This window comes from Panthera onca, chromosome C1, assembly GCF_046562875.1.
Source record: "Panthera onca isolate mPanOnc1 chromosome C1, mPanOnc1 haplotype 2, whole genome shotgun sequence".
Classification (NCBI taxonomy): domain Eukaryota; kingdom Metazoa; phylum Chordata; class Mammalia; order Carnivora; family Felidae; genus Panthera; species Panthera onca.
Genome location: NC_138346.1, coordinates 6,843,011 through 6,863,146, shown reverse-complemented (window position 1 = coordinate 6,863,146; position 20,136 = coordinate 6,843,011). Strand labels below are relative to the sequence as shown.

Genomic DNA, 20,136 nt, shown 5'->3' with positions numbered 1-20,136 from the left:
AGGAAATGACGGACGACAAGGCTCGTTTGTACTGCACACCAGGAGCGATTTTCCTTCACTGAAAAGCTTTAGTAATAATGCTATTCTCAGGGCGCCTGGGTGGCTCGGTTTGTCAAGCATCCGACTCTTGATTTCGGCTCAGTTCGTGATCTCACGGTTTATGGGTTTGAGCCCATCGGGCTCTGTGCTGACAAGTGTGGAGCCTGCTTGGGATTCTCTCTCCCCACTTCTCTCTGCCCCTCCCCTGCTTGCGCACTGTCTGGCTTTCTCTTTTTCCTTAAATTTTTTTTCTCTTAAAAAAAATTTAAAACAACAAAACGCTCCGCTCTACTTAGGGAAGGGAGAAGTGTTAGATGCTTTTGTTTGCTTAGCTCCTGGTTTTGGGCAACATGCTCATCTTTATTTTTTTCTCCTCTTTTAACAAATAATTTTCCAAAAAAGGGACAGTCTTATACTCTTTCTCCCCAGATAAAATATACCAGGCTTGATTCTCCCCCTGAAAACCTGCTGGCAGGACAGTGTGGGTCTTGGCATGCAGAAAAGCCTCTCTGAAAAATGTACACAGAGAGAACATCTGGGGCAACCCTCATGAAGTGGCAGCTGTAGGATTTTAAGTGGCTTTGCAAAAGAAATAGTTGTCTCCCAAACAGGGTTTTTGAAAAGGAGAGTCCAGCTTGAGACGGACCTTAATGTCTAAATTAGTAAGAGGAAGCAGGGCTAAATTACCTGCAGTATTGACTGTCGAAGATCTCCTAAAGTTTTTCTTTTATCAAAGGTGAAATCCCACGTGCTTTCTGCTTGAGAGACTGTCGGGTGCAGAGCCCCATTGAAGAAATGATAATGAGGGCCCAGGTGCAGATGCAGTTCAAAACTATTGTTTGCAGAATCACATTCTGCCCTTTAAAGAGGAATAAAAATACACAAATGCTAAGTTTTTATAACACTGTTTCATCCCCAAACAAAAATACTTGATTTATAATATAAATAAGTTCTCTATTCTACCTAATTATCACTAATGTCCTTTTCCTCCATGCTCCAAAAGTAACTCATTTTAGTTTCTCAATGAATAGCAAGTTTTCAGCTCTGCCACCGTGAATTCCAAGGAAAACGAATTTTAAGACACACTGTGCAATATTATTCTGAAAAAGTATCCACGCTCAGAATCTTCCAACCCTGAGACTAGTTACAAATATGCTAGAAACCTCTTCCTGAGTGCGTTAAGTGCCAGATTTTTAAACTTCTGTCTCACCCTTACTTTCACTAGACCCCGTAGACTCTTCCGTAAAATATTCAGAGTGGATCTCAAGATCCTCCAGAGTCTACTCTCCCCAGGTCGAAGGTCCTCAGCTGCAGCCTGGTGCTGGCTGCTTTTCTCTGAATCCGCTCAGCTCCCCTAAGGCCAGTGCTGGCTACTCCACTCCTGGCAATCTGGCCAAGGGAGAGCTGGGTGAGGCCACTGCTCAGGTTCTCCAGACACAATTCTACTAATGTGGTCAAAGACAGCACTAACTTTTCTGATGGTCACATAAAAAAGCTTAGTGCTGGCTGGCTAAACCCGTTACGTTGTTGCTGCTGTTGCTCTGAACACCCACTGCTAATGTGCACCCATTCATGCAGGTTATCTTTCCCGTTTAAGATGTTTTACTCTAGGTTGTATATTTTTAGTGTCTTGATTTCCTTTGACAGCAGTTTGCCATTCAATCCATTTGCCACTTTTTTCCCCCCAGCTTCAAGTCAATGATAAAAATGCTGAACACATCCCTGCTACATAATGAGCCAGCCACGTGGAGACCACGAGAACATCCACTTCCCTAACCCAATACCCCACTGACCCTGTCAGAGAGCAACTAAAGATCCAGTTTTTCAGGGTCCAAGCTGACACCTCAAAAGAGAACAGGAAATCATCAAGTTCTCACAAACCGCGCTTGGGATAACCCGTTAAGGGTTTTTGCCAGAGAGTTCGCAGAATCCACATTCCTTCCTTTTACCCACCTTCGGTCTTCTGTCACTACGTGTCACTTCTCCACAACTAAAATAAGGAGGGGTGATTTTCACAGAGGGCTCTTTGTACCTAGAGCACCACCTGACAGGCCAGGATACAATTCATTTAGCGTCCTGTGTGTTTACCAAGTTCTCCAGTGTTCCCAGGCTTCATCCCTACTCAGCAACGGCCATTCGTGTGACATGATTGCATTCGCTGTCACAGAGAAGGATCATTTCAAAGTAGAAGATACTCTCACTATAAAAATTCAGCAGCTACACAGACACTGGCATTAATTGACTTTTTTTTTCTTTTTAATTTTTCTGATTGAATACTTAAGACCTAAATTAGATCCTCATTCTCCAGAAAAACCATTTGAACTCTAAAAGTAGGTCAAACTCACCTTTTTCTTTGCAGTTCAATGTTGGCCGCGTCCATTTCATTCAGCAAATGACCTGGAACCCCGTACCTTGGATTGGCTCGAGCTGTGGAAAAAACATCATTAACTTGGGCTGACTACACGAACTCTGGTTGCTGGACACTTGGTAGCAGAGAAAAGGAGAAAGTGCTGGAAGCTAGGAAAGCTTGTACTAACTATCTCTGTGAACACGAACTTCTCATGGATCTAAGCTCCCCCATCTGAAAACCGAAAACATTACGACCAATGAAAGATACATGGCTCTTTAAGCCAAGCTAGTAGAAGGAGTCCATTGCTTTGATTCTCTTTAAATACACTTTTAAAAAAGAACACCCACTATCTTCTCCCTGACAACAAATGTAGTAACTGGTCACTGCAAAAATTCTGGAAAGTATTTTTCCAATATAAAAGAAATAGGTATCACCTGTAATCCCATTCCCAAGAGATACTCCTAAAATTTATTATATATACTTCTGGTCTCTCTTCTATGTACCTGCGCAACGTGTCTGTACGTGCACACATGCATGTGCGCACATACACACGCTTATTTAAAGTGACTGGCACTGTATTTAACAAATCTGTTACATGCTTTTTCATTTCACATTTGTGTTTCTCCAAAGTTTTAAATGATTGCACAGTAGTCCATTCTATAAATAGCAGAATTAATCTTACCAATCTTTTCTGTTAGACATTGGAGTGATTTCTAGTCATTATTATAAGATAATGGGAGTAACGAACATCTCTGACATCTTTGAACATCAATATTCATACACAACTCTGATTATTTCAAGACCAATTTGTAGAATTACTGGTTTAAGGTTTTTAAATACACATAACCTAATCGGTTATACTACTTTATATACCTAACCAGACCAAGTGCCAACTATCGAGAACAAGATTAGCAGAAACATTTTACTTGGCAGGAAAAAAGTGGCATCTCACTGCCGTTTCAATGCCTGGTTTTTGATTATGAGTTAGGCTGAATTTGTTTTTCCTTCACTTTATTGGTTGCTCTTCTTCTTTTGTACATTTGCTTATCTATAGCCTTTTCCCAATTTTGTATTAAGCACAATGGAATATACACGAGAGCACTCTGCAGACTGGAAATAAATGTCATATATTTTCCTGTTTCCCACAGGGCTTGTCATTTGCCTTTTAGATTATTAAATGTTTGCAACATTTTTCCTTAAATTTTCTTTTTTTCCTTTTAAGCTTAGAAAGGTCTTCTCTACCTTAAGATCAGAAAATATATGAGGTGTCTGGGTGGCTCAGTCAGTTAAGCGAACGACTTCAGCTCAGGTCAGGATCTCACGTTTCACGAGTTCAAGCCCCACATCAGGCTCAGTGTGGACAGCCCAGAGCGTGGAGCCTGCTTTGGGTTTGTTCTGTCTCTCTCTCTCTCTCTCTCTCTCTCTCTCTCTCTGCCCCTCCCCCACTTGCACTCCATTGCTTTCTCAAAAATAAATGAGCATTGAAAAAATTAAAGAAAGAAAAAGAAAATATGCTTATACATTTTAAGGTTCCCTTTTAACAAAAACATTAAAGGAACTCGAATTTCATTCAAGCGACGAATACAGTCACTTGATTACACTGACTGCTAATTCAAGTGATTAGTAGTTTACTTCCAGCTCTATTTCTTGAGTGATTTCCCTTTCCTCCCCTTTAGCTGAAAAGTTACCTTACCACGGGTTAAAACCTTAAAAACCCTGGACGGGTATCTGGGCCAGCTCTACTCCAGTGATCTGCCCACCTCTCCACATTAAGCACTGCGCTGTCTAACTGCTGGAGCTTTTACAAACAGGTTTTTACTGATGGAGTAAATTCCCTTCAGTAGGTCCTGCGTCAGTTTCCGTTAACTCACCTCTCTGGGTGAATTTAGAATCATTTTGCCACGTTCCATCCCTTTACTCCCCCCAGAAGTCCATTAAGATTTCAGCCAGATCTTTATTCAAGTCAGAAGCTACCTAGAAAACTATCATTTAGTACCTAGTCAAATCATACACATACTAAAATTCAATTTGGGGAAAAAGAAATACTCCATCTGGACACGTTCTTTTTTGTTGTTAATATATATTTCTAGAACCGTGAATTTTGCCTTCACAGTATTTTTATCAGAACCATTACCGTATTTTCTCCCCCTTCAAAAAAATAAAGCCTAGAATTTCTGGTTAAACAGAGTAACTGTGTAACAGTTTTAGATCCAGAAATTTTATTTCCTTTGACTCATGTGCAAATTAGTAACTGCTCTCTTCTTGTTCTTTATAAAAACGATTACTATTTTCATTCTCTAAGCACAGTGTCCTCATTTGCAACCACAGATTTGCCTCAATCCAAGGAACTTCCCTGGTTAGGATTTTTACTTTTGAGTGGACTTTGGGAAGTGACCAAAGTCTGCACACTTTGATTCATGTTAGTGCTTTCAATTAAAAATGTATCACTGTGGGGGTGCCTGGGTGGCTCAGTCGGTTAGGTGTCCAGCTCTTGATTTTGGCTCAGGTCACGATCTGCCGGTTTGTGGGACTGAGCCCCACGTCAGGCCCTATGTTGACAGAGCACTAGATTCTCTCTCTCTCTCTGCCCACCCCCCCAAATAAACACTTTAAAATAATGTATCACTGTGGGTCTCAGTGTTTAACCTCCCTGTCTTATGAGCTGTCTTAGAAGGTTTAACAAAGAATGTTTTGAAGATACTTCAATTGCTCAGAGACTACATTAATTATCTTGAGGGAAAGGAAAAAAGAAGTAAAAAGGGGACATATGAAAACAAGACTAGGGCCCCTTACAACTCAAAGGCAACAAACACATGGCCAAACGACACAGCCAAGCCTAAGCACAGGGCAATCACAAGCAAGTCAGTCCACACAACAAGAACCCATTATGTGATCCAAGCACCCGATTTTGAAACACTAACTATGGCCTCATATTATTAAAGGAGAAAAAATAAATACAAATATATAATTATAAAATGACCGTTAGATATCTTTTGCATAATGTGTTTCCTCCTGTTAATCTTGAAAATATTTAAAAATGTTCCAAGAGTAAACTTTTTAAGTTTATTGATTTATTTTGAGAGACAGAGACAGCATGAGTGGGGGAGGGGCAGAGAGAGAGGGAGAGGGAGACTCCCTCCTCGCTGTCACTGCAGAGCCCATGTGGCACTCGTACTCACGAAACCGTGAGATTATGACCTGAGCTGAAACCAAGAGTCGGATGCTTAACCGATGAGCCACCCAGGTGCCCAAGGGTAAACTTTCTTTTAAAAGGGTAAAAATTCAAACAGCATTACATATTTATCACCTAACGTCATCAACTTAAACAAATAGAACATTTTTCTTTCCATACCTTCGGGGGGTCTCTGCAACTGGGATTTCCGATAAAACAACATGTAGGCACTTTCTTTACCCTGAAACTGCTGTTCAATATCTTTTTCCTTGATTGGTTGGACTTTGGAATCATTTATATCAAACCAGTGGGGACAGGAGTTTCTGTCATTTAATCCTGGGGATTCTGAAGTATGCATCTGGAAAAGGTGTCGATCCTTCTTTTGGAAATCGGACTCAGCCTGGAGAGAACCATTCTTCAAGAGACTAACTGTACTTTCATCTGCACTGAGCAGAAATATCTGAGAATGAAGCTGTAAGAACTACAGAGAGACAAAAAACAAATACTAAGGTTAATAAAAAAAATTTTTTTTAAATAAAAAACTACATCTTCCTTTCTGTGACTAAATATTTGAACTTCACCTTTATTTTTGGCCTACCCAGCTAAGAAGGAAAAAAAAAAATCCGTTTGAGTCCTGATGAGACATTTAATAACAATCAGAGTGCTCTCCTTTAAACAGTCTAATAGTCACATCAAGGGAGAAAGCTGCCGTGCCACAAGCCAAAAAATACTTTAATTATACCTCAATAACACTAGTTTTGAAAAGTACTTTACTAAAATAGATTAGGCAGAACAAACACTTTTGAGATGTTTCAAACAGAATATAAACAGAGCATAAAACAAAGGCAATCACAACAGTGAAACGTTACGGAAGAGAATTTCAAAACTAGTGACTCAGACAAACTCTGTCTGAGTAATAAAGGAATAAAGTAATAAAGGAATAAAGTAATAATCATAAGCTGAAATTGTCATTTAACATGGACTAAATTGAATGTTGTCTGTCCAGGAAGCTGACAGGTTAGCTCAGGAAATCAAAGCACAGAAGGCTTAAGTCTTAATCCTAAAAACTATTAATCAAGTTCTCGCTAAAGGGTTAGAAAGAAAAAACCACTCTTTCCTCGTTGCCTATCCCCTCTTTCAGCCCTACTCTTGTCCCTTCTCACTCCCTGATTGCTGTGTGGCCTTGCAGCACGAAGTTACTTTATGCAGGAAACCACCTGGGAGGTATGCACAACATCTGCTTATCAGTCAATATGGAAAGGTGACTCTCTCATTTTCCACTTGGAAGAATGAATGTGCAGCAATGCCAACTCTCTCATCAAAGTAGGATGGTATCACCAACAGAAGGGAATGAGCATATGACCCAGACAGTATTGTTAACACTGTGTATAAAAGACAGTAAAAGAGTTTTGTAGCTGATTTGTTTAGGTACAATCAAATAACAGTTGGAAAACTTGGAGTAATGAACTTTCTGGTTAGCCATTTTTTTTCTTTGTTTAATAATTGAGGATTAATTCTTTTAAGCCTCAAACTTGGCACAATCTGGTCCCAGTAACAGCAGAGAACTTTTATTGGACTAACTTTCCTGATAAGAAATGATAAACTCTAGACAAAATAATGAAAACAAATGTTCGGAGAGTAACCAAAAACAGGCATAAAACAGGGGACATAATCCTTCAAAGGGAAGCAAACTCGATGAGTTTTACATTAACCTACTGCTTCCCAGTTTGTAGCGGTAGAGGGGTTCAAGCAAAGGGCAGGAGTCTTACTGAGCCAAGGAAACAGAATTTGAACATGCCAGAGAGGCTAGAAAGTGAAAGAGCTGTATAAAGGAGCCTCAAATCTACTCCAAATCCCCCTAGAATCCTTGGCTGACTTCTGAACAGTATATGCACAATCCAAGATGCACAAAACCCCACAGGAAGCAACAGCTGGTAGATTCTATCTGAGCACAGACTTTAGCATCCTGCTGCTGGATAGAAGAACGTGGAACTAAAGTCCTGGCAAGTTAGAGGAGTATGACAAACATCTCAGGCTTTCCACTGTAATCCTAGAAGGGCCATACCTTAGGCTGGGGGCTGGCAAACTTGTAAAAGGTTGGACAGTAAACACCTTAGGCTTTGTGAACTTAAGAGGCAAACTTGAGGACATTATGTGGGCACCTATATAGCTTTTTAAAATAAATAACCATTTAAAAATGCAAAGAGAGTTCTTAGCTCAGGGCTGTACAAAAACAGGCAGTGGCCATATTCTGGCAACCTCTGTCTTAAGAGGGAGGACCAGGCGTGTCTCAGGACTAACAGCAACACTGCAATAGGCCCACCCTACAAACTGTAAAATGAAGCTACCAGAGGATCAAGACGATTCAAAGGTAATTTAACAGCCTGGTATGACATACTGTGAAACTCTTTAGAGAACAGCACCCATAGGCAATATAAGACTAAATGACATGCAAACAGGACAGTGTTTCTCATAATCAAGAGATGACATGGTCAATTCACAAGAGAAAAAAAAAGTTAATAGAAATAGACCCAGAAACGATCCAGACAGTATGATACTGAGAAATTATTACAAATACTTAATTTATATAGCTTAATAAAGCCAATTAGACTTTCAAAAATGTGGGGCGCCTGGGTGGCTCAGTCGGTTAAGCGTCCGACTTCAGCTCAGGTCACGATCTCGCGGTCCGCGAGTTCGAGCCCCGCATCGGGCTCTGGGCTGATGGCTCAGAGCCTGGAGCTTGCTTCCGATTCTGTGTCTCCCTCTCTCTCTGCCCCTCCCCCGTTCATGCTGTGTCTCTCTCTGTCTCAAAAATAAATAAACATTAAAAAAATTTTAACAAAACAAAAAAAAATGTATTTAATTTATAAGAAAGGATGAACAGAGTGGGTTCAGATAGGGAGTTTCAGTGGAGAAACGGACACTCTCCATTACAGCTAAGTGGAAATTCTAAAGCTGAAAAACACAGTATCTAAACAAAAAGTTCACTAGCTGGGCTTAATGGAAGACTAGATATAGCAGGAGAACCAATGACCTTGAAGATGAAGCAATGTAAATTATCCAAATTGAAGGAGAGGTAAAAATTTTCAGAAAAAGAAAAAAAAAAAAACCCAGTTATCTAACATCTGTGAGGAAATCCAGAATGTTCTAATACATATGTAACTGTAGTCCTAGAAGGAGAAGAGAGATAATGGGGCAGACGATAAATTAAGACAGTGGCCAAAACTGAAGAAAGACTTTAAGTTACAGATACAAAAAACTTAGCAAATACAAAGCAATTAACGCAAAGAATACCATACTGAGACACATTATTGTTAAACTGCTAAAACCATGGGGGGCCTGGGGGGCTCAGTAGGTAAGGGCCAACTCTTGGTTTCAGCTTAGCCATAAAACACTGCCCTGACAGTGTGAAGCCTGCTTGGGATTTTCTCTCCCCTCTCTCTCTCTCTGCCCCTCTCCAACTCACACTTTGTTTCTCTCAAAATAAATTTTAAAAATAACAAAAAAGAAATAAACTGCTAAAAATCAAAGAAAGAGAAAAAAAATCTTAAAAGCTGGCAGAGAAAAGGACACATTACGTTCAAGTCACGGAACCAAAATAATGGAAGCCAAAACATAATGGAGTGTCATCTTTAAGGTACTGAAAGGAAAAAACAAAAAACAAAACCTATAAAACCAGAATTTTATATCCTGCAAAAATATCCCTTAAAAAAACTGAAGACAAAATAACAATTTCAATCAAACGAGCCAAGAATATTTTCACCAAGACTCGAAGAGGGACATTCTCAAAAGACTTGAAGTTCTATTACATTCCAGGGCAGTGATACCAGATGCACGGCTGAATGTGCAAGAACCAGTGAACACCAGAATAGATAAGCATAAAACACGATTTTTTCATTCAGTTTTTTAAAAAGTTGCTTGGGGAGCCTGGGTGGCTCAGTCACTTAGGCCTCCGACTTCAGCTCAGGTCTCGATCTCACAGTGCTTGAGTTTGAGTCCCACATCGGGCTCTGTGCTGATAGCTCAGAGCCCGGAACTTGCTTCGGATTCTGTGTCTCCCTCGCTCTCTGCCCCTCCCCCATTCGTGCTCTCTTTTTCAAAAAAATAAACATTAAAAAAAAAAAAGCTGCCTGAGTGTTTAAAGCAAAATTTAATAATAATAAAAATAAATAACGTAGAGTGGAGTTTACCTGTAATGGTAAAACATAAGACAACAGCAGAAATGCAATTACACCACTGTGAGCATGTTACACTGTTCATGAAGTGGTGTGCCATGAATCTGTAATTGGTAATACGAACTTACGTATAATATGATCTCTAGAATAAAAAAACTACAGAAATACAGCTATTAGCGAACAGAGGAGATAAAGATGAAATACTAAAAATCACCTGATTAATCTAAAAGGTAAGTAAGAAGGAGCAAAAAACAGGTGGCAAATAAAAACCAAATACCTCGATGGTAAATTCAAACTCAACCATATTAATGCATTAAAACCAAATGGACTACACATTCTAATTAAAAGAAACTTATCAAACTATTATCTGATAGAAAACAAACAGCATGGAAGAATCAACACATACAAAGTTACTTTCTTAAAGAGTTTAACAGATGTGATGAACCTCTAGCAAGACTGATGAAAGAGAAAGCGAAACACCCAAATTATCAAGATCAGAAATGAACCAGGGAACATCCGATCCTATGGACAGTAAGAAGGTAACACGGTAATACTTCTAACAACTTTATGCTAACAAATTATGCTTTAAATAAAAGGAGAGATTACTTAAAAATCACAATTATCCCAAATAAAAAAGAGCCAAGTTCACACTGCAAGAGACACACTTATATAAAAAAGCTTGCAAGGTTACATCAATACTAGACAAGGTAAATTTCAAGGCAAGGAATATTAGCAGAGATAAAGGAAGGGCACTGTATGTCAGCAGGCCGTAAAAATCCAAAATGTGTATGCACCTAATGGTGTCACTTCAGGGTACATGAAGTAAAGTTGTCCAAAGTAAAAGGGGGAGGGAGAAATCCACCATTGTAGCTGGATATTTAAACCAAAAGACACAACCAAAAGACAGAAAAACTAGTAGGGACAGAGAAGAAAACAGAACACTATCAACCAAAGTGACACAGTTGACATTTACAAAATATATCCAGCAACTGCAGAAAATAACTTTTATGGTAAATTCTGAATATTCAGCAACACAGACCATATTCTGAGGTGTGGAACAAATCTCAATAAATTCAAAAGAATTAAAATCAGGGAGAGCATGTTCTCAAGAGTACAATGGAATTAACTAGAAATCAATTTATGGATATAACAAAAAGATAAAAAGAAATCCCCAAATATCTGGAAATTAAGCAACACATTTACACACACACACACACACACACCACAAGGGAGATTACAAAATATTTTGAACAGAATGATAATGAAAACATGTCAGATTTGGCTGCAGCTAAATTAGTGCTGAGAAGGAAATTGACAGCTTTAAAAGCATCTATTAAAAGGAAGGTTTAAGGGCGGCTGGGTGGCTCAGTCGGTTGAGGGTCCAACTCTTGATTTCGGCTCGGGTCATGTTCTCATGGGTTCATGGGTTTGAGCCCCAAGTTGTGCTCCATGCTCTATGCTGGCAGTGCAGATCCTGCTTGGGATTCTCTCTCTCTCTCTCTCTCTCTCTCTCTCTCTCTGCCCCTCCCCTGCTCATGCTCGCTCACTCTCTCAAAATAAATAAGTAAACAAACATTTTAAAAAAGGAAGGTTAAAAGCAACTCAGATACCAACCCAGGAAACTAGAAAAAAGTTGATCAAATTAGATCCCAGAGGAAAAAGGAAGGAAATAATTAAAAACAAGAGCAGAGGGGCGCCTGGGTGGCGCAGTCGGTTAAGCGTCCGACTTCAGCCAGGTCACGATCTCGCGGTCCGTGAGTTCGAGCCCCGCGTCAGGCTCTGGGCTGATGGCTCGGAGCCTGGAGCCTGTTTCCGATTCTGTGTCTCCCTCTCTCTGTCCCTCCCCCGTTCATGCTCTGTCTCTCTCTGTCCCAAAAATAAATAAACGTTGAAAAAAAAAAAAAAAAATTAAAAAAAAATAAAAAAATAAAATAAAAACAAGAGCAGAAATCAATGAAATAGAAAAGAGATGATCCATAGAGAAAATCAAAAGAGGCAAAAGGTTTTGAAAAAGTTTAATAAACCTGGTAAACCCCAAGCAAGACTGATGGAAAAAAGTGAGAAAATACAAATTACTAATATTAGGAATGAAAAAAAGGAAACAACTTCAGGTTCTATAGACACTACAGAAAACACAAAATATTGTGAATAATTTTATGCTAATAAATTTGACATCACAGATAAAGGAACAAACTCCTTAAACAACAAAATTTTCCAAAATAATGCAAGAAGAGAAAATCTAAAGAACTCTACAATAAAACAAATTTAAACTATAATTTAAAAACCTTACTCCAAAAAAATTTCAGGTCTCAAGAGAACAGAAAGCCCAGATGTAAAACCACAATTATATGGCCAATTAACCTTTGACAAAGGAGGCAAGAATATGCAATGGGAAAAAGACAGTCTCTTTAACAAATGGTACTGGGAAAACTGAACAGCCACATGCAGATGAATGAACCTGGACCACTTTCTTACACCATACACAAAAATAAAATGGATTAAGGACCTAAATGTAAGACCTGAAATCATAAAAATCGTAGAAGAGAGCACAGGCAGTAATTTCTCTGACACTGGTTGTAGCAACATCCTTCTAGGTATGTCTCCTGAGGCAAGGGAAACAAAAGCAAAAATCAACTTTTGGGACTACATCAAAATAAAAGGCTTCTGCACAGCAAAGAAAACCAACAAAACTAAAAGACAACCCACCGAATGGGAGAAGATATTTGCAACTGACATATCTCTGATAAAGGGTTAATATCCAAAATATATTAAAAAACTATATAATGCAAACACCAAAAAACCCCACCAAATAATCCAATTAAAAATGGACAGAAGACACGAACAGACATTTCTCCAAAAACATACAAATGGCCAATAGATGCATGAAGAGATGCTTAACATCACTCATCATCAGGGAAATGCAAATCAAAACCACAATGAGATATCACCTCATACCTGTCAGAATGGCTAAAATCAAAATCTCAAGTGTTGGCGAGGATGTGGAGAAAAAGGAATCCTCGTAAACTGTTGGTGGGAGCTCAAACTGGCACAGCCACTGTGGAAGACAGCATGGAGGTTCTTCACAAAGTTAAAAACAGAACTACCCTACGATCCAGTAATCACACTACTGGGTATTTACCCAAAGAATAAGAAAACACTAATTCAAAGGGATATAGGCACCCCTGTATTGACTGCAGCGTTATTTACAAGAACCAAACTATGGTAGCAGCCAAGTGTCTCCATTAATAGACGAATGGATAAAGATGTGGTACTTCTATACAACGGAATATTATTCAAATGAAATCTTGCCTTTGCAACAACATGGATGGAGCTAGAGGCTATTATGCTAGGTGAAGTCAGTCAAAGACAAAAACCATACGATTTCACTCATGTGGAATTGAAGAAACAAAACAAAACAAAAAACAGAAGAAATGAGCAAAGGAAAAAAAGAGACAAACCAAGAAACAGACTCTTAATGAGAGTGAACAAACTGGTGGTTACCAGAGGGGAGGTGGCTGGGGGGATGGGTGAAACAGGTGAAGGGGATTAAGAGTATACTTATGATGAACACTGAGAATACAGGGAACTGTTGAATCACTATATTGCACAGCTGAAACTAATATTAACACCGTATGTTACTTACACTGGAATTAAATAAAATACAATTTCAGGTCTCAATAGCTTCATCAAACATTTAAGAAAAAAATTATCAATCTGAGAGAATTCCTCCAAAAATATAAAAAAAAGGAGTATTTTCCAACTTCTGAGTCCTATATAACCTTGATACTAAAATCTGACAAAGACTTTACAAAAAAAAGAAAATCAAGACTCGTATCTCTCATAAATGCAGACACGAAAATCCCGAGTATGAGCTAAATGAAGACAGCGATATAGAGAGTATCATGACCAAGTGGGATTATTCTCAGAAATATAAGATTTGTTTAACATTAAAAAGGTCAATCAATGGAATTCATCACATTAACAGAAAAAGAGGTGTACAAGACAAAAAAACCCCACAAAACTGAGTCAACATTTGATAAAATCCAACCTCTACTCAAGATGAAATGATCAGTCAACTATGAATTAAAAGCTAACTCCCTCAAAATTACAAAAGGTATTTATATTTTTCTTTTAAGTATTGTTTATTTTCGACAGAGAGAGAGAGGAAAAGGGAGGGAGGGAGGAAAGAGGAGAGGGAGAGGGGGAGAGAAGATCTAAAGGGCGCTCTGTGCGCAAAGCAGAACCCAATGTGGGGCTTGAACTCACGAACTATGAGATCATGACCTGAGCTGAAGGCAGACGCCCAACCGACTGAGCCACCCAGGTGCCCCAGGGTATTTATATTTTTTAAAAATCTGCACAACTAATATCATACTCAAGAGTAAAATACCGAGACACTGACCCAATTATTTTTTGTTTTCTTAAAAATTTTTAGTATTTATTTTTGAGAGAGGGAGAGAGACAGAGCACAAGTGGGGGGGGGGGGTCAGAGAGAAGGAAACACAGAATCTGAAGCAGCCTCCAGCCTCTGAGCTGTCAGCACAGAGCCCGACGTGGGGCTCAAACCCACGAACCATGAGATCATGACCTAAGCAGAGGTTGGAAGCTTAATTGAGCCACCCAGGGGCCCTTACCCAATTGTTTTAAAGGAAAACCTGCGGGGGGGGGGGGGGGGGGTTAAGATGGTGGAGTAGTAGGGGCAACCTGGCCTTGCCTTGTTCCTCGAAAACAGCTAGATCAACATCAAATGATTCTGAATTCACACCTAGAAAATCAATCGGAGGATTAAGAGAACATTCTGCGCATCTCGAGGGAGAAAATGTGGCAGGTGCAGGTGCAGTGACATGAATTAGGGGACAGAAGAGCTGTGGTGCACGGAAGGGAGGAAGCCCTTCTTGCGGAGAGGAAAGGGAGAGGGGTTAGAGAGACGTCATGGGGTTCGTGCAAGAAAAGCACTCCTCCAAACCCAGTGACTGGGGAATCAGGAGGAATGGACTATATCAGCAGTTTCTGCGGAGTGGAACTCAAAGTTGGAGGTTATCAAAGTCGACAGCATTCACAGGAGTTGATCTCGGTGGGCAGCTGTGCTCCTGGGGAGGAGGAGGGCAAAGGCCTGGGAGAGGACGGTGGAGTGTGGGGATGCCCCAGGTTATACTGGGAGAGAACGTTCCATTCCCCGGAGTGCATCAGGAAGAGAATATATTGCCTCTTCAAGGACAAAAGACCTGGCTGGCGCCTTTGAGCAGCCGTTCAGCACCAGGGGACAAAGGTGCAGACAGAGGGTGGACAACCTGGCCGCAGCTTTTTGCTGTGCTTCACCATAAACTCCAGGCGCCTGCTCGGTCGTGCGACTGCTTTTCTGGGACAGGCCGGCACCAGGCGCAGCGCTGCAAGAATGCGAGGCCCCCTGGAGGGCAGTGGATCCAGCGTGCGCAGGGTCCTTTAAAAGCTGGAGTTCCGCATCCTAGCTGCGTGCCAAAGATAACCGCAAGAGATAAACCGAAGGCTGTGTGTTGACGGCCTGGGCACAGAAGGGTTGAGAGCAGGGATCCGACAGAAACCTGGGACACAGAAGGGGAGATTGTTCGCTGGTCCGTGAGGACTCCCTGAACAGCGGCAGACGTGAGTTCCCCTCTCCTCTCTGGGGAAGAGAGCAAGGTGACACCATCTTTCTCCGCCCGCCAGCAAGGCCGGCACAGCGCCCCCACCAGCGGAAGGTGGAACTGCTTACACCGAACCACACACCCTGTCCCCTACAGGTGCATCTTTTTTTTTTTTTTTTTTTTTTTAATGCTTTATTTTTGAGAGAGAGAGAGAACCAGTGCAAGTGGGGGAGGGGCAGAGAGAGGGGGACAGAAAATCTGAAGCGGGCTCTGCACGGACGGCAGTGAGCCTGATGTGGGTCTTGAACTCTGAAACCATGAGATCATGACCTGAGCCAAAGTCGGAGACTCAACTGACTGAGCCACCTAGGTGCCCCTGCAGGTGCAGCTTTACTAGGGCAGGTCCGACCGTGAGCCAGCACGGCAAGACTCTCCCCCAGAGGACCAGCACGCCCTCCAGCTCCACATGCACCAAGTCTATGGAACGTAAAGTGCTCTGAAGCATCACCTTCAGTTCTGGGGGAAATAGGACCAGGTTTTTTTTTTTTTTTTGAATCAGGCTTATAGTTATTTGTTCATTTGTTTTTTCATTTCCTTTTCTTGTTGTCTGGATCAGGCTTTTTATTTTTTTCCCCTTTCCTTCTTTTTTTTGGAACTAGGCTTACAGTTTTTTGTTTGTTTTTTTTGTTCCTTTTCCTTTTTTGAATCAGGCTTTTTAAAAAAAATCAGTCTTATTTTAACAAACAAATCAAAGCACACCTAGTTAAAGGTCCAAATGCTCCCCACTGCAAGCAAGGATGAACTCTGCATAGGACTGACCTGGGGGAAAGAGCAGCCAAATCACAAAGCAGAGTGCACACAGCATACACCGGAGCGCTTCCTGAAGCGCTAGGCCTGGGCAGCCCGGATGTGACCCCTTTTCTTAACACAGCATTACTCTCAGGAGCAGGACATGTAAGCTTTCGTAACATGCAAAAAACAGAAACCTAGACAAAATGGCAAGGTGGAGGAATTCTCCCCAAAAGAAGTATCAAGAAGAAACCACAGCCAGGAATTTGCTCACAAAAGATGTAAGCAATATATCTGAACAAGAATTTAGAACAACGGTCATAATAATACTAGCTGGGCTTGAAAAAGCATAGAAGACACCAGAGAAACCCTTGCTGCAGAGATAAGAGACCTAAAAATCAGGCTGAAATAAAAAATGCTAACTGAGATGCAAAACTGACTGGATGTATTCACAAGGAAGATCAAAGCAGCAGGGGAACGAATAGGTGACACAGAAGATAAAACTACGGAAATAATGAAGCTGAAAAGAAGAGGGAAATAAAACCGCTACATCACAAATACAGACTTGGGGAATTCAGCAATCCATAAAGTGCAATAATATCCGTATCACAGGGGTTCCAGAAGAAGAGCAGGAAAAAGGGACAGAAGGTTTATTTGAACAAATTATAGCTGAGAACTTCCCTAATCTGAGGAAGGAAAGAGGCATTCAAGTCCAAGAGGCACAGAGAGCTCCCCTCAAAAATCAGCAAAAAAAACTCAGAGCACCTGGGTGGCTCAGTCGGTTGAGCGTCCGACTTGGGCTCAGGTCATGATCTCGCAGTTTTTGAGTTCAAGCTCCGCGTTGGGCTCTGTGCTGACAGCTCAGAGCCTGGAGTCTGCTTTGGATTCTGTGTCTCCCTCTCTCTACCCCTTCCCTGCTCTGTCTCTCTCTCTGTCTCTCAAAGATGAATAAACGTTAAAAAAAAAAAAAATCAGCAAAAAACAGGTCAACATCAAGACATACCACAGTAACACCTGCAAAACACAAAGATAAAGAGAGAATTCTGAAAGCAGTCAGGAACACAACGTCCTTAACCTACAAGAGCAGACACATAAGGTTAGCAGACCTGTCCACAGAAACCTGACAGGCCAGAAGGGAGTGGCAGGAAATATTCAATGTGCTAAATGGGAAAAATACGCAGCCAAGAATCCTTTATCCAGCAAGGCTGTCATTCAGAATAGAAGGAGAGATAAAGAGCCTCCAAGACAAGCAAAAACTAAAGGAGTTTGTGAACACGAAACCAGCTCTGCAAGAATTATTAAAGGGGACCCTTAGGCAGGGAAAGAGAGACCAAAAGCAACCAAGACTAGAAAAGAACAGAGACCATCCACAGAATCAGAAACCTTACAGGTAATACAATGGCACTAAATTCATATCTATTGATAATTATTCTGAACGTAAATGGACTAAAATGTTCCAATCAAAAGACACAGGGTATCAGAATGGTCACAAAAACAAGACCCATCGATATGCTGACTCACAAAAGACTCATTTTACACCCACAGACACCTCCAGATTGAAAGTGAGGGGTGGAGAACCATTTCTCATGCTAACGGACATCAAAAGGAAGCTGCAGTAGCCATACTTAGGCAAACTAGATTTCAAATCAAAGACTATCATAAGTGATGAAGAAAGGCATTAGATCATAATAAAGGAGGCTATCCAACAAGAAGATCTAACTACTATTTATGCCCCTATCTTAAAAGCAAGCAAATGTACAAATCAATTAATAACAAACTTAAAGAAGCTTGTTGATAACAACACAATAAAAGTAGGAGACTTTAACACCCCGCTTGCAGTAATGGGCAGATCATCTAAGCAGAAGATCAACAGGGAAACAGGCTTTGAATGATACACTGGACCAGATGGACTTAACAGATATAATCAGAGCATTTCATCCTAAAGCAACAGAATACACACTCTTTTCGAGTGCACATGGAACATTCTCCAGAAGAGATCACATGATGGGTCACAAATCATGCCTGAACCAGTACAGAAAGACTGAGATCCTTACCATGCATATTTTTAGACCACAACACTATGAAACTTGAGGTCAACCATAAGAAAAAATTGGGGAAGCCCTCAAATACATGCAGGTTAAGGAACATCTTACTAAAGAATGAATGGATTAACCAGGAAATTAAAGAAGAAATTAAAAAAATAAATGGAAGCAAATGAAAATGAAAACACGACAGTCCAAAACCTTTGGGATGCAGCAAAGGTGGTCATAAGAAGTATTATATATTGTAATACAGGCCCTTCCTCAAGAAGCAAAAGTCTCAAATACACAACCTAACCTTACACCTAAAAGAACTGGAAAAAGAACAGCAAGTAAAGATGAGAGCAGAGACAAATGATACAGAAACCAAAAAACCAGCAGAACAAACTGATCAATGAAACTAGGAGCTGGTACTTTGAAAGGATTAAAAAAACTGATAACCCCCCTAGCCAAATTTATCAAAAATAAAAGAGGACCCAAACAAATAAAATCACAAATGAAAGAGAACACAACCAACACCACGGAAACACAATTATAAAAGAATATTATAAGCAATTACATGCCAACAAATTTGACAATCTAGAAGAAATGGATAAATTCCTAGAAACATATAAATGACCAAAACTGAAACAGGAAGAAATAGAAAATTTGAATAGACTCATAACCAGCAAAGAAACTGAATCAGAAATACAAGATCTCCCAAAAAACAAGAGTCCAGGGCCAGATGGCTTCCCAGGGAAATTCTACCCAATATTTAAAGAAGAATTAATACTTACTATTCTGAAACTGTTCCAAAAAATAGAAATGGAAGGAAAACTTCAAACTCCTTCTATAAGGCTAGCATTACCTTCATTCCAAAACCAGACAAAGACCCCACTAAAAAGGAGAATTACAGACCAATTCCCTGATGAACATGGATGCAAAAATTCTCAACAAGATCCTAACAAATCCAACAGTACATTAAAAGGATTATCCACCACAATCAAGTGAGATTTATTCCCGGGCTGCAGGGGTGGTTCAGTGTCTGCAAATCAATTAACGTGATACACACCTTAATAAAAGAGAGGATAAGAACCACATGATCCTCTCGATAAATGCAGAAAAATCATCTGACAAAATATAGCATCCATTCTTGATAAAAACCCTCAAGAAAACTGGGACAGAAGGAACATACCTCAACGTCATAAAAGGCCATATACAACAGACCCGTATCATCCTCAATGGGGAAAAACTGAGAGCTTTTCCCCTAAGTTCAGGAACACAACAGGACGTCCACTCTCACCATTGTTGTTCAACATAGCACTGGAAGTCCTAGCCTCAGCAATCAGACAACAAAAAGAAATAAAAGGCATCCAAATTGTCAAGGAAGAAGTCAAACTTTCACTCTTCACAGATGACAGGATACTCTATGTGGAAAACCTGAAAGACTTCACCAAGAACTTCACTGCTAGAACTAATTCAGCAAGGTTGCAAGGATATAAAATCAATGTACAGAAATCTGTTGCATTTCTATACACCAATAATGAAGCAGCAGCAGGAGAAATCAAGGAATCAATCCCATTTACAACTGCACCAAAAACCATAAGATACCTAGGAATAAACCTAACCAAAGAGGTAGAAGATATGTACTCTGAAAAGTTTACAACACTTATGAAAGAAATTGAAGACACAAAGAAATGGAAAAACATCATCCCGTGCTCATGGACTGGAAGAACAAATATTGGTAAAATGTTGATAGCACCCAAAGCAATCTACACCTTCAACCCAATCCCGATCAAAATAGAACCAGCATTCTTCTCAGAGCTAGAACACACAATCCTAAAATTTGTATGGTACCACAAAAGATCCCGAATAGCCAAAGTAATGTTGAAAAAGAAAACGAAAGCTGGAGGCATCACAATTCTGGACTTCAAACTGTATTACAAAGATGTAATCATCAAGACACAATGGTATTGGCACAAAAACAGAC

General features: G+C 40.2%; 1 protein-coding gene across 7 annotated transcripts in view; it reads right to left on the bottom strand.

Moving 5' to 3' along the window:
* Nucleotides 1–20,136, bottom strand: part of USP40 (ubiquitin specific peptidase 40) — an 88,716-nt gene that overhangs the window by 43,904 nt on the left and 24,676 nt on the right. For all 7 annotated transcript variants that reach the window (XR_014138036.1, XR_014138037.1, XM_081796328.1 and 4 more), the window contains 3 exons: nucleotides 5,742–6,042; nucleotides 2,385–2,466; nucleotides 727–898 (listed from right to left, as the gene is read on the bottom strand). Coding sequence is in view for 5 of the 7 variants with exons in the window: in XM_081796328.1 (XP_081652454.1) it covers nucleotides 727–898; nucleotides 2,385–2,466; nucleotides 5,742–6,042 (555 nt within the window). In the remaining 2 variants the exon portion in view is untranslated. The remainder of the gene's footprint in view (nucleotides 1–726; nucleotides 899–2,384; nucleotides 2,467–5,741; nucleotides 6,043–20,136) is intronic.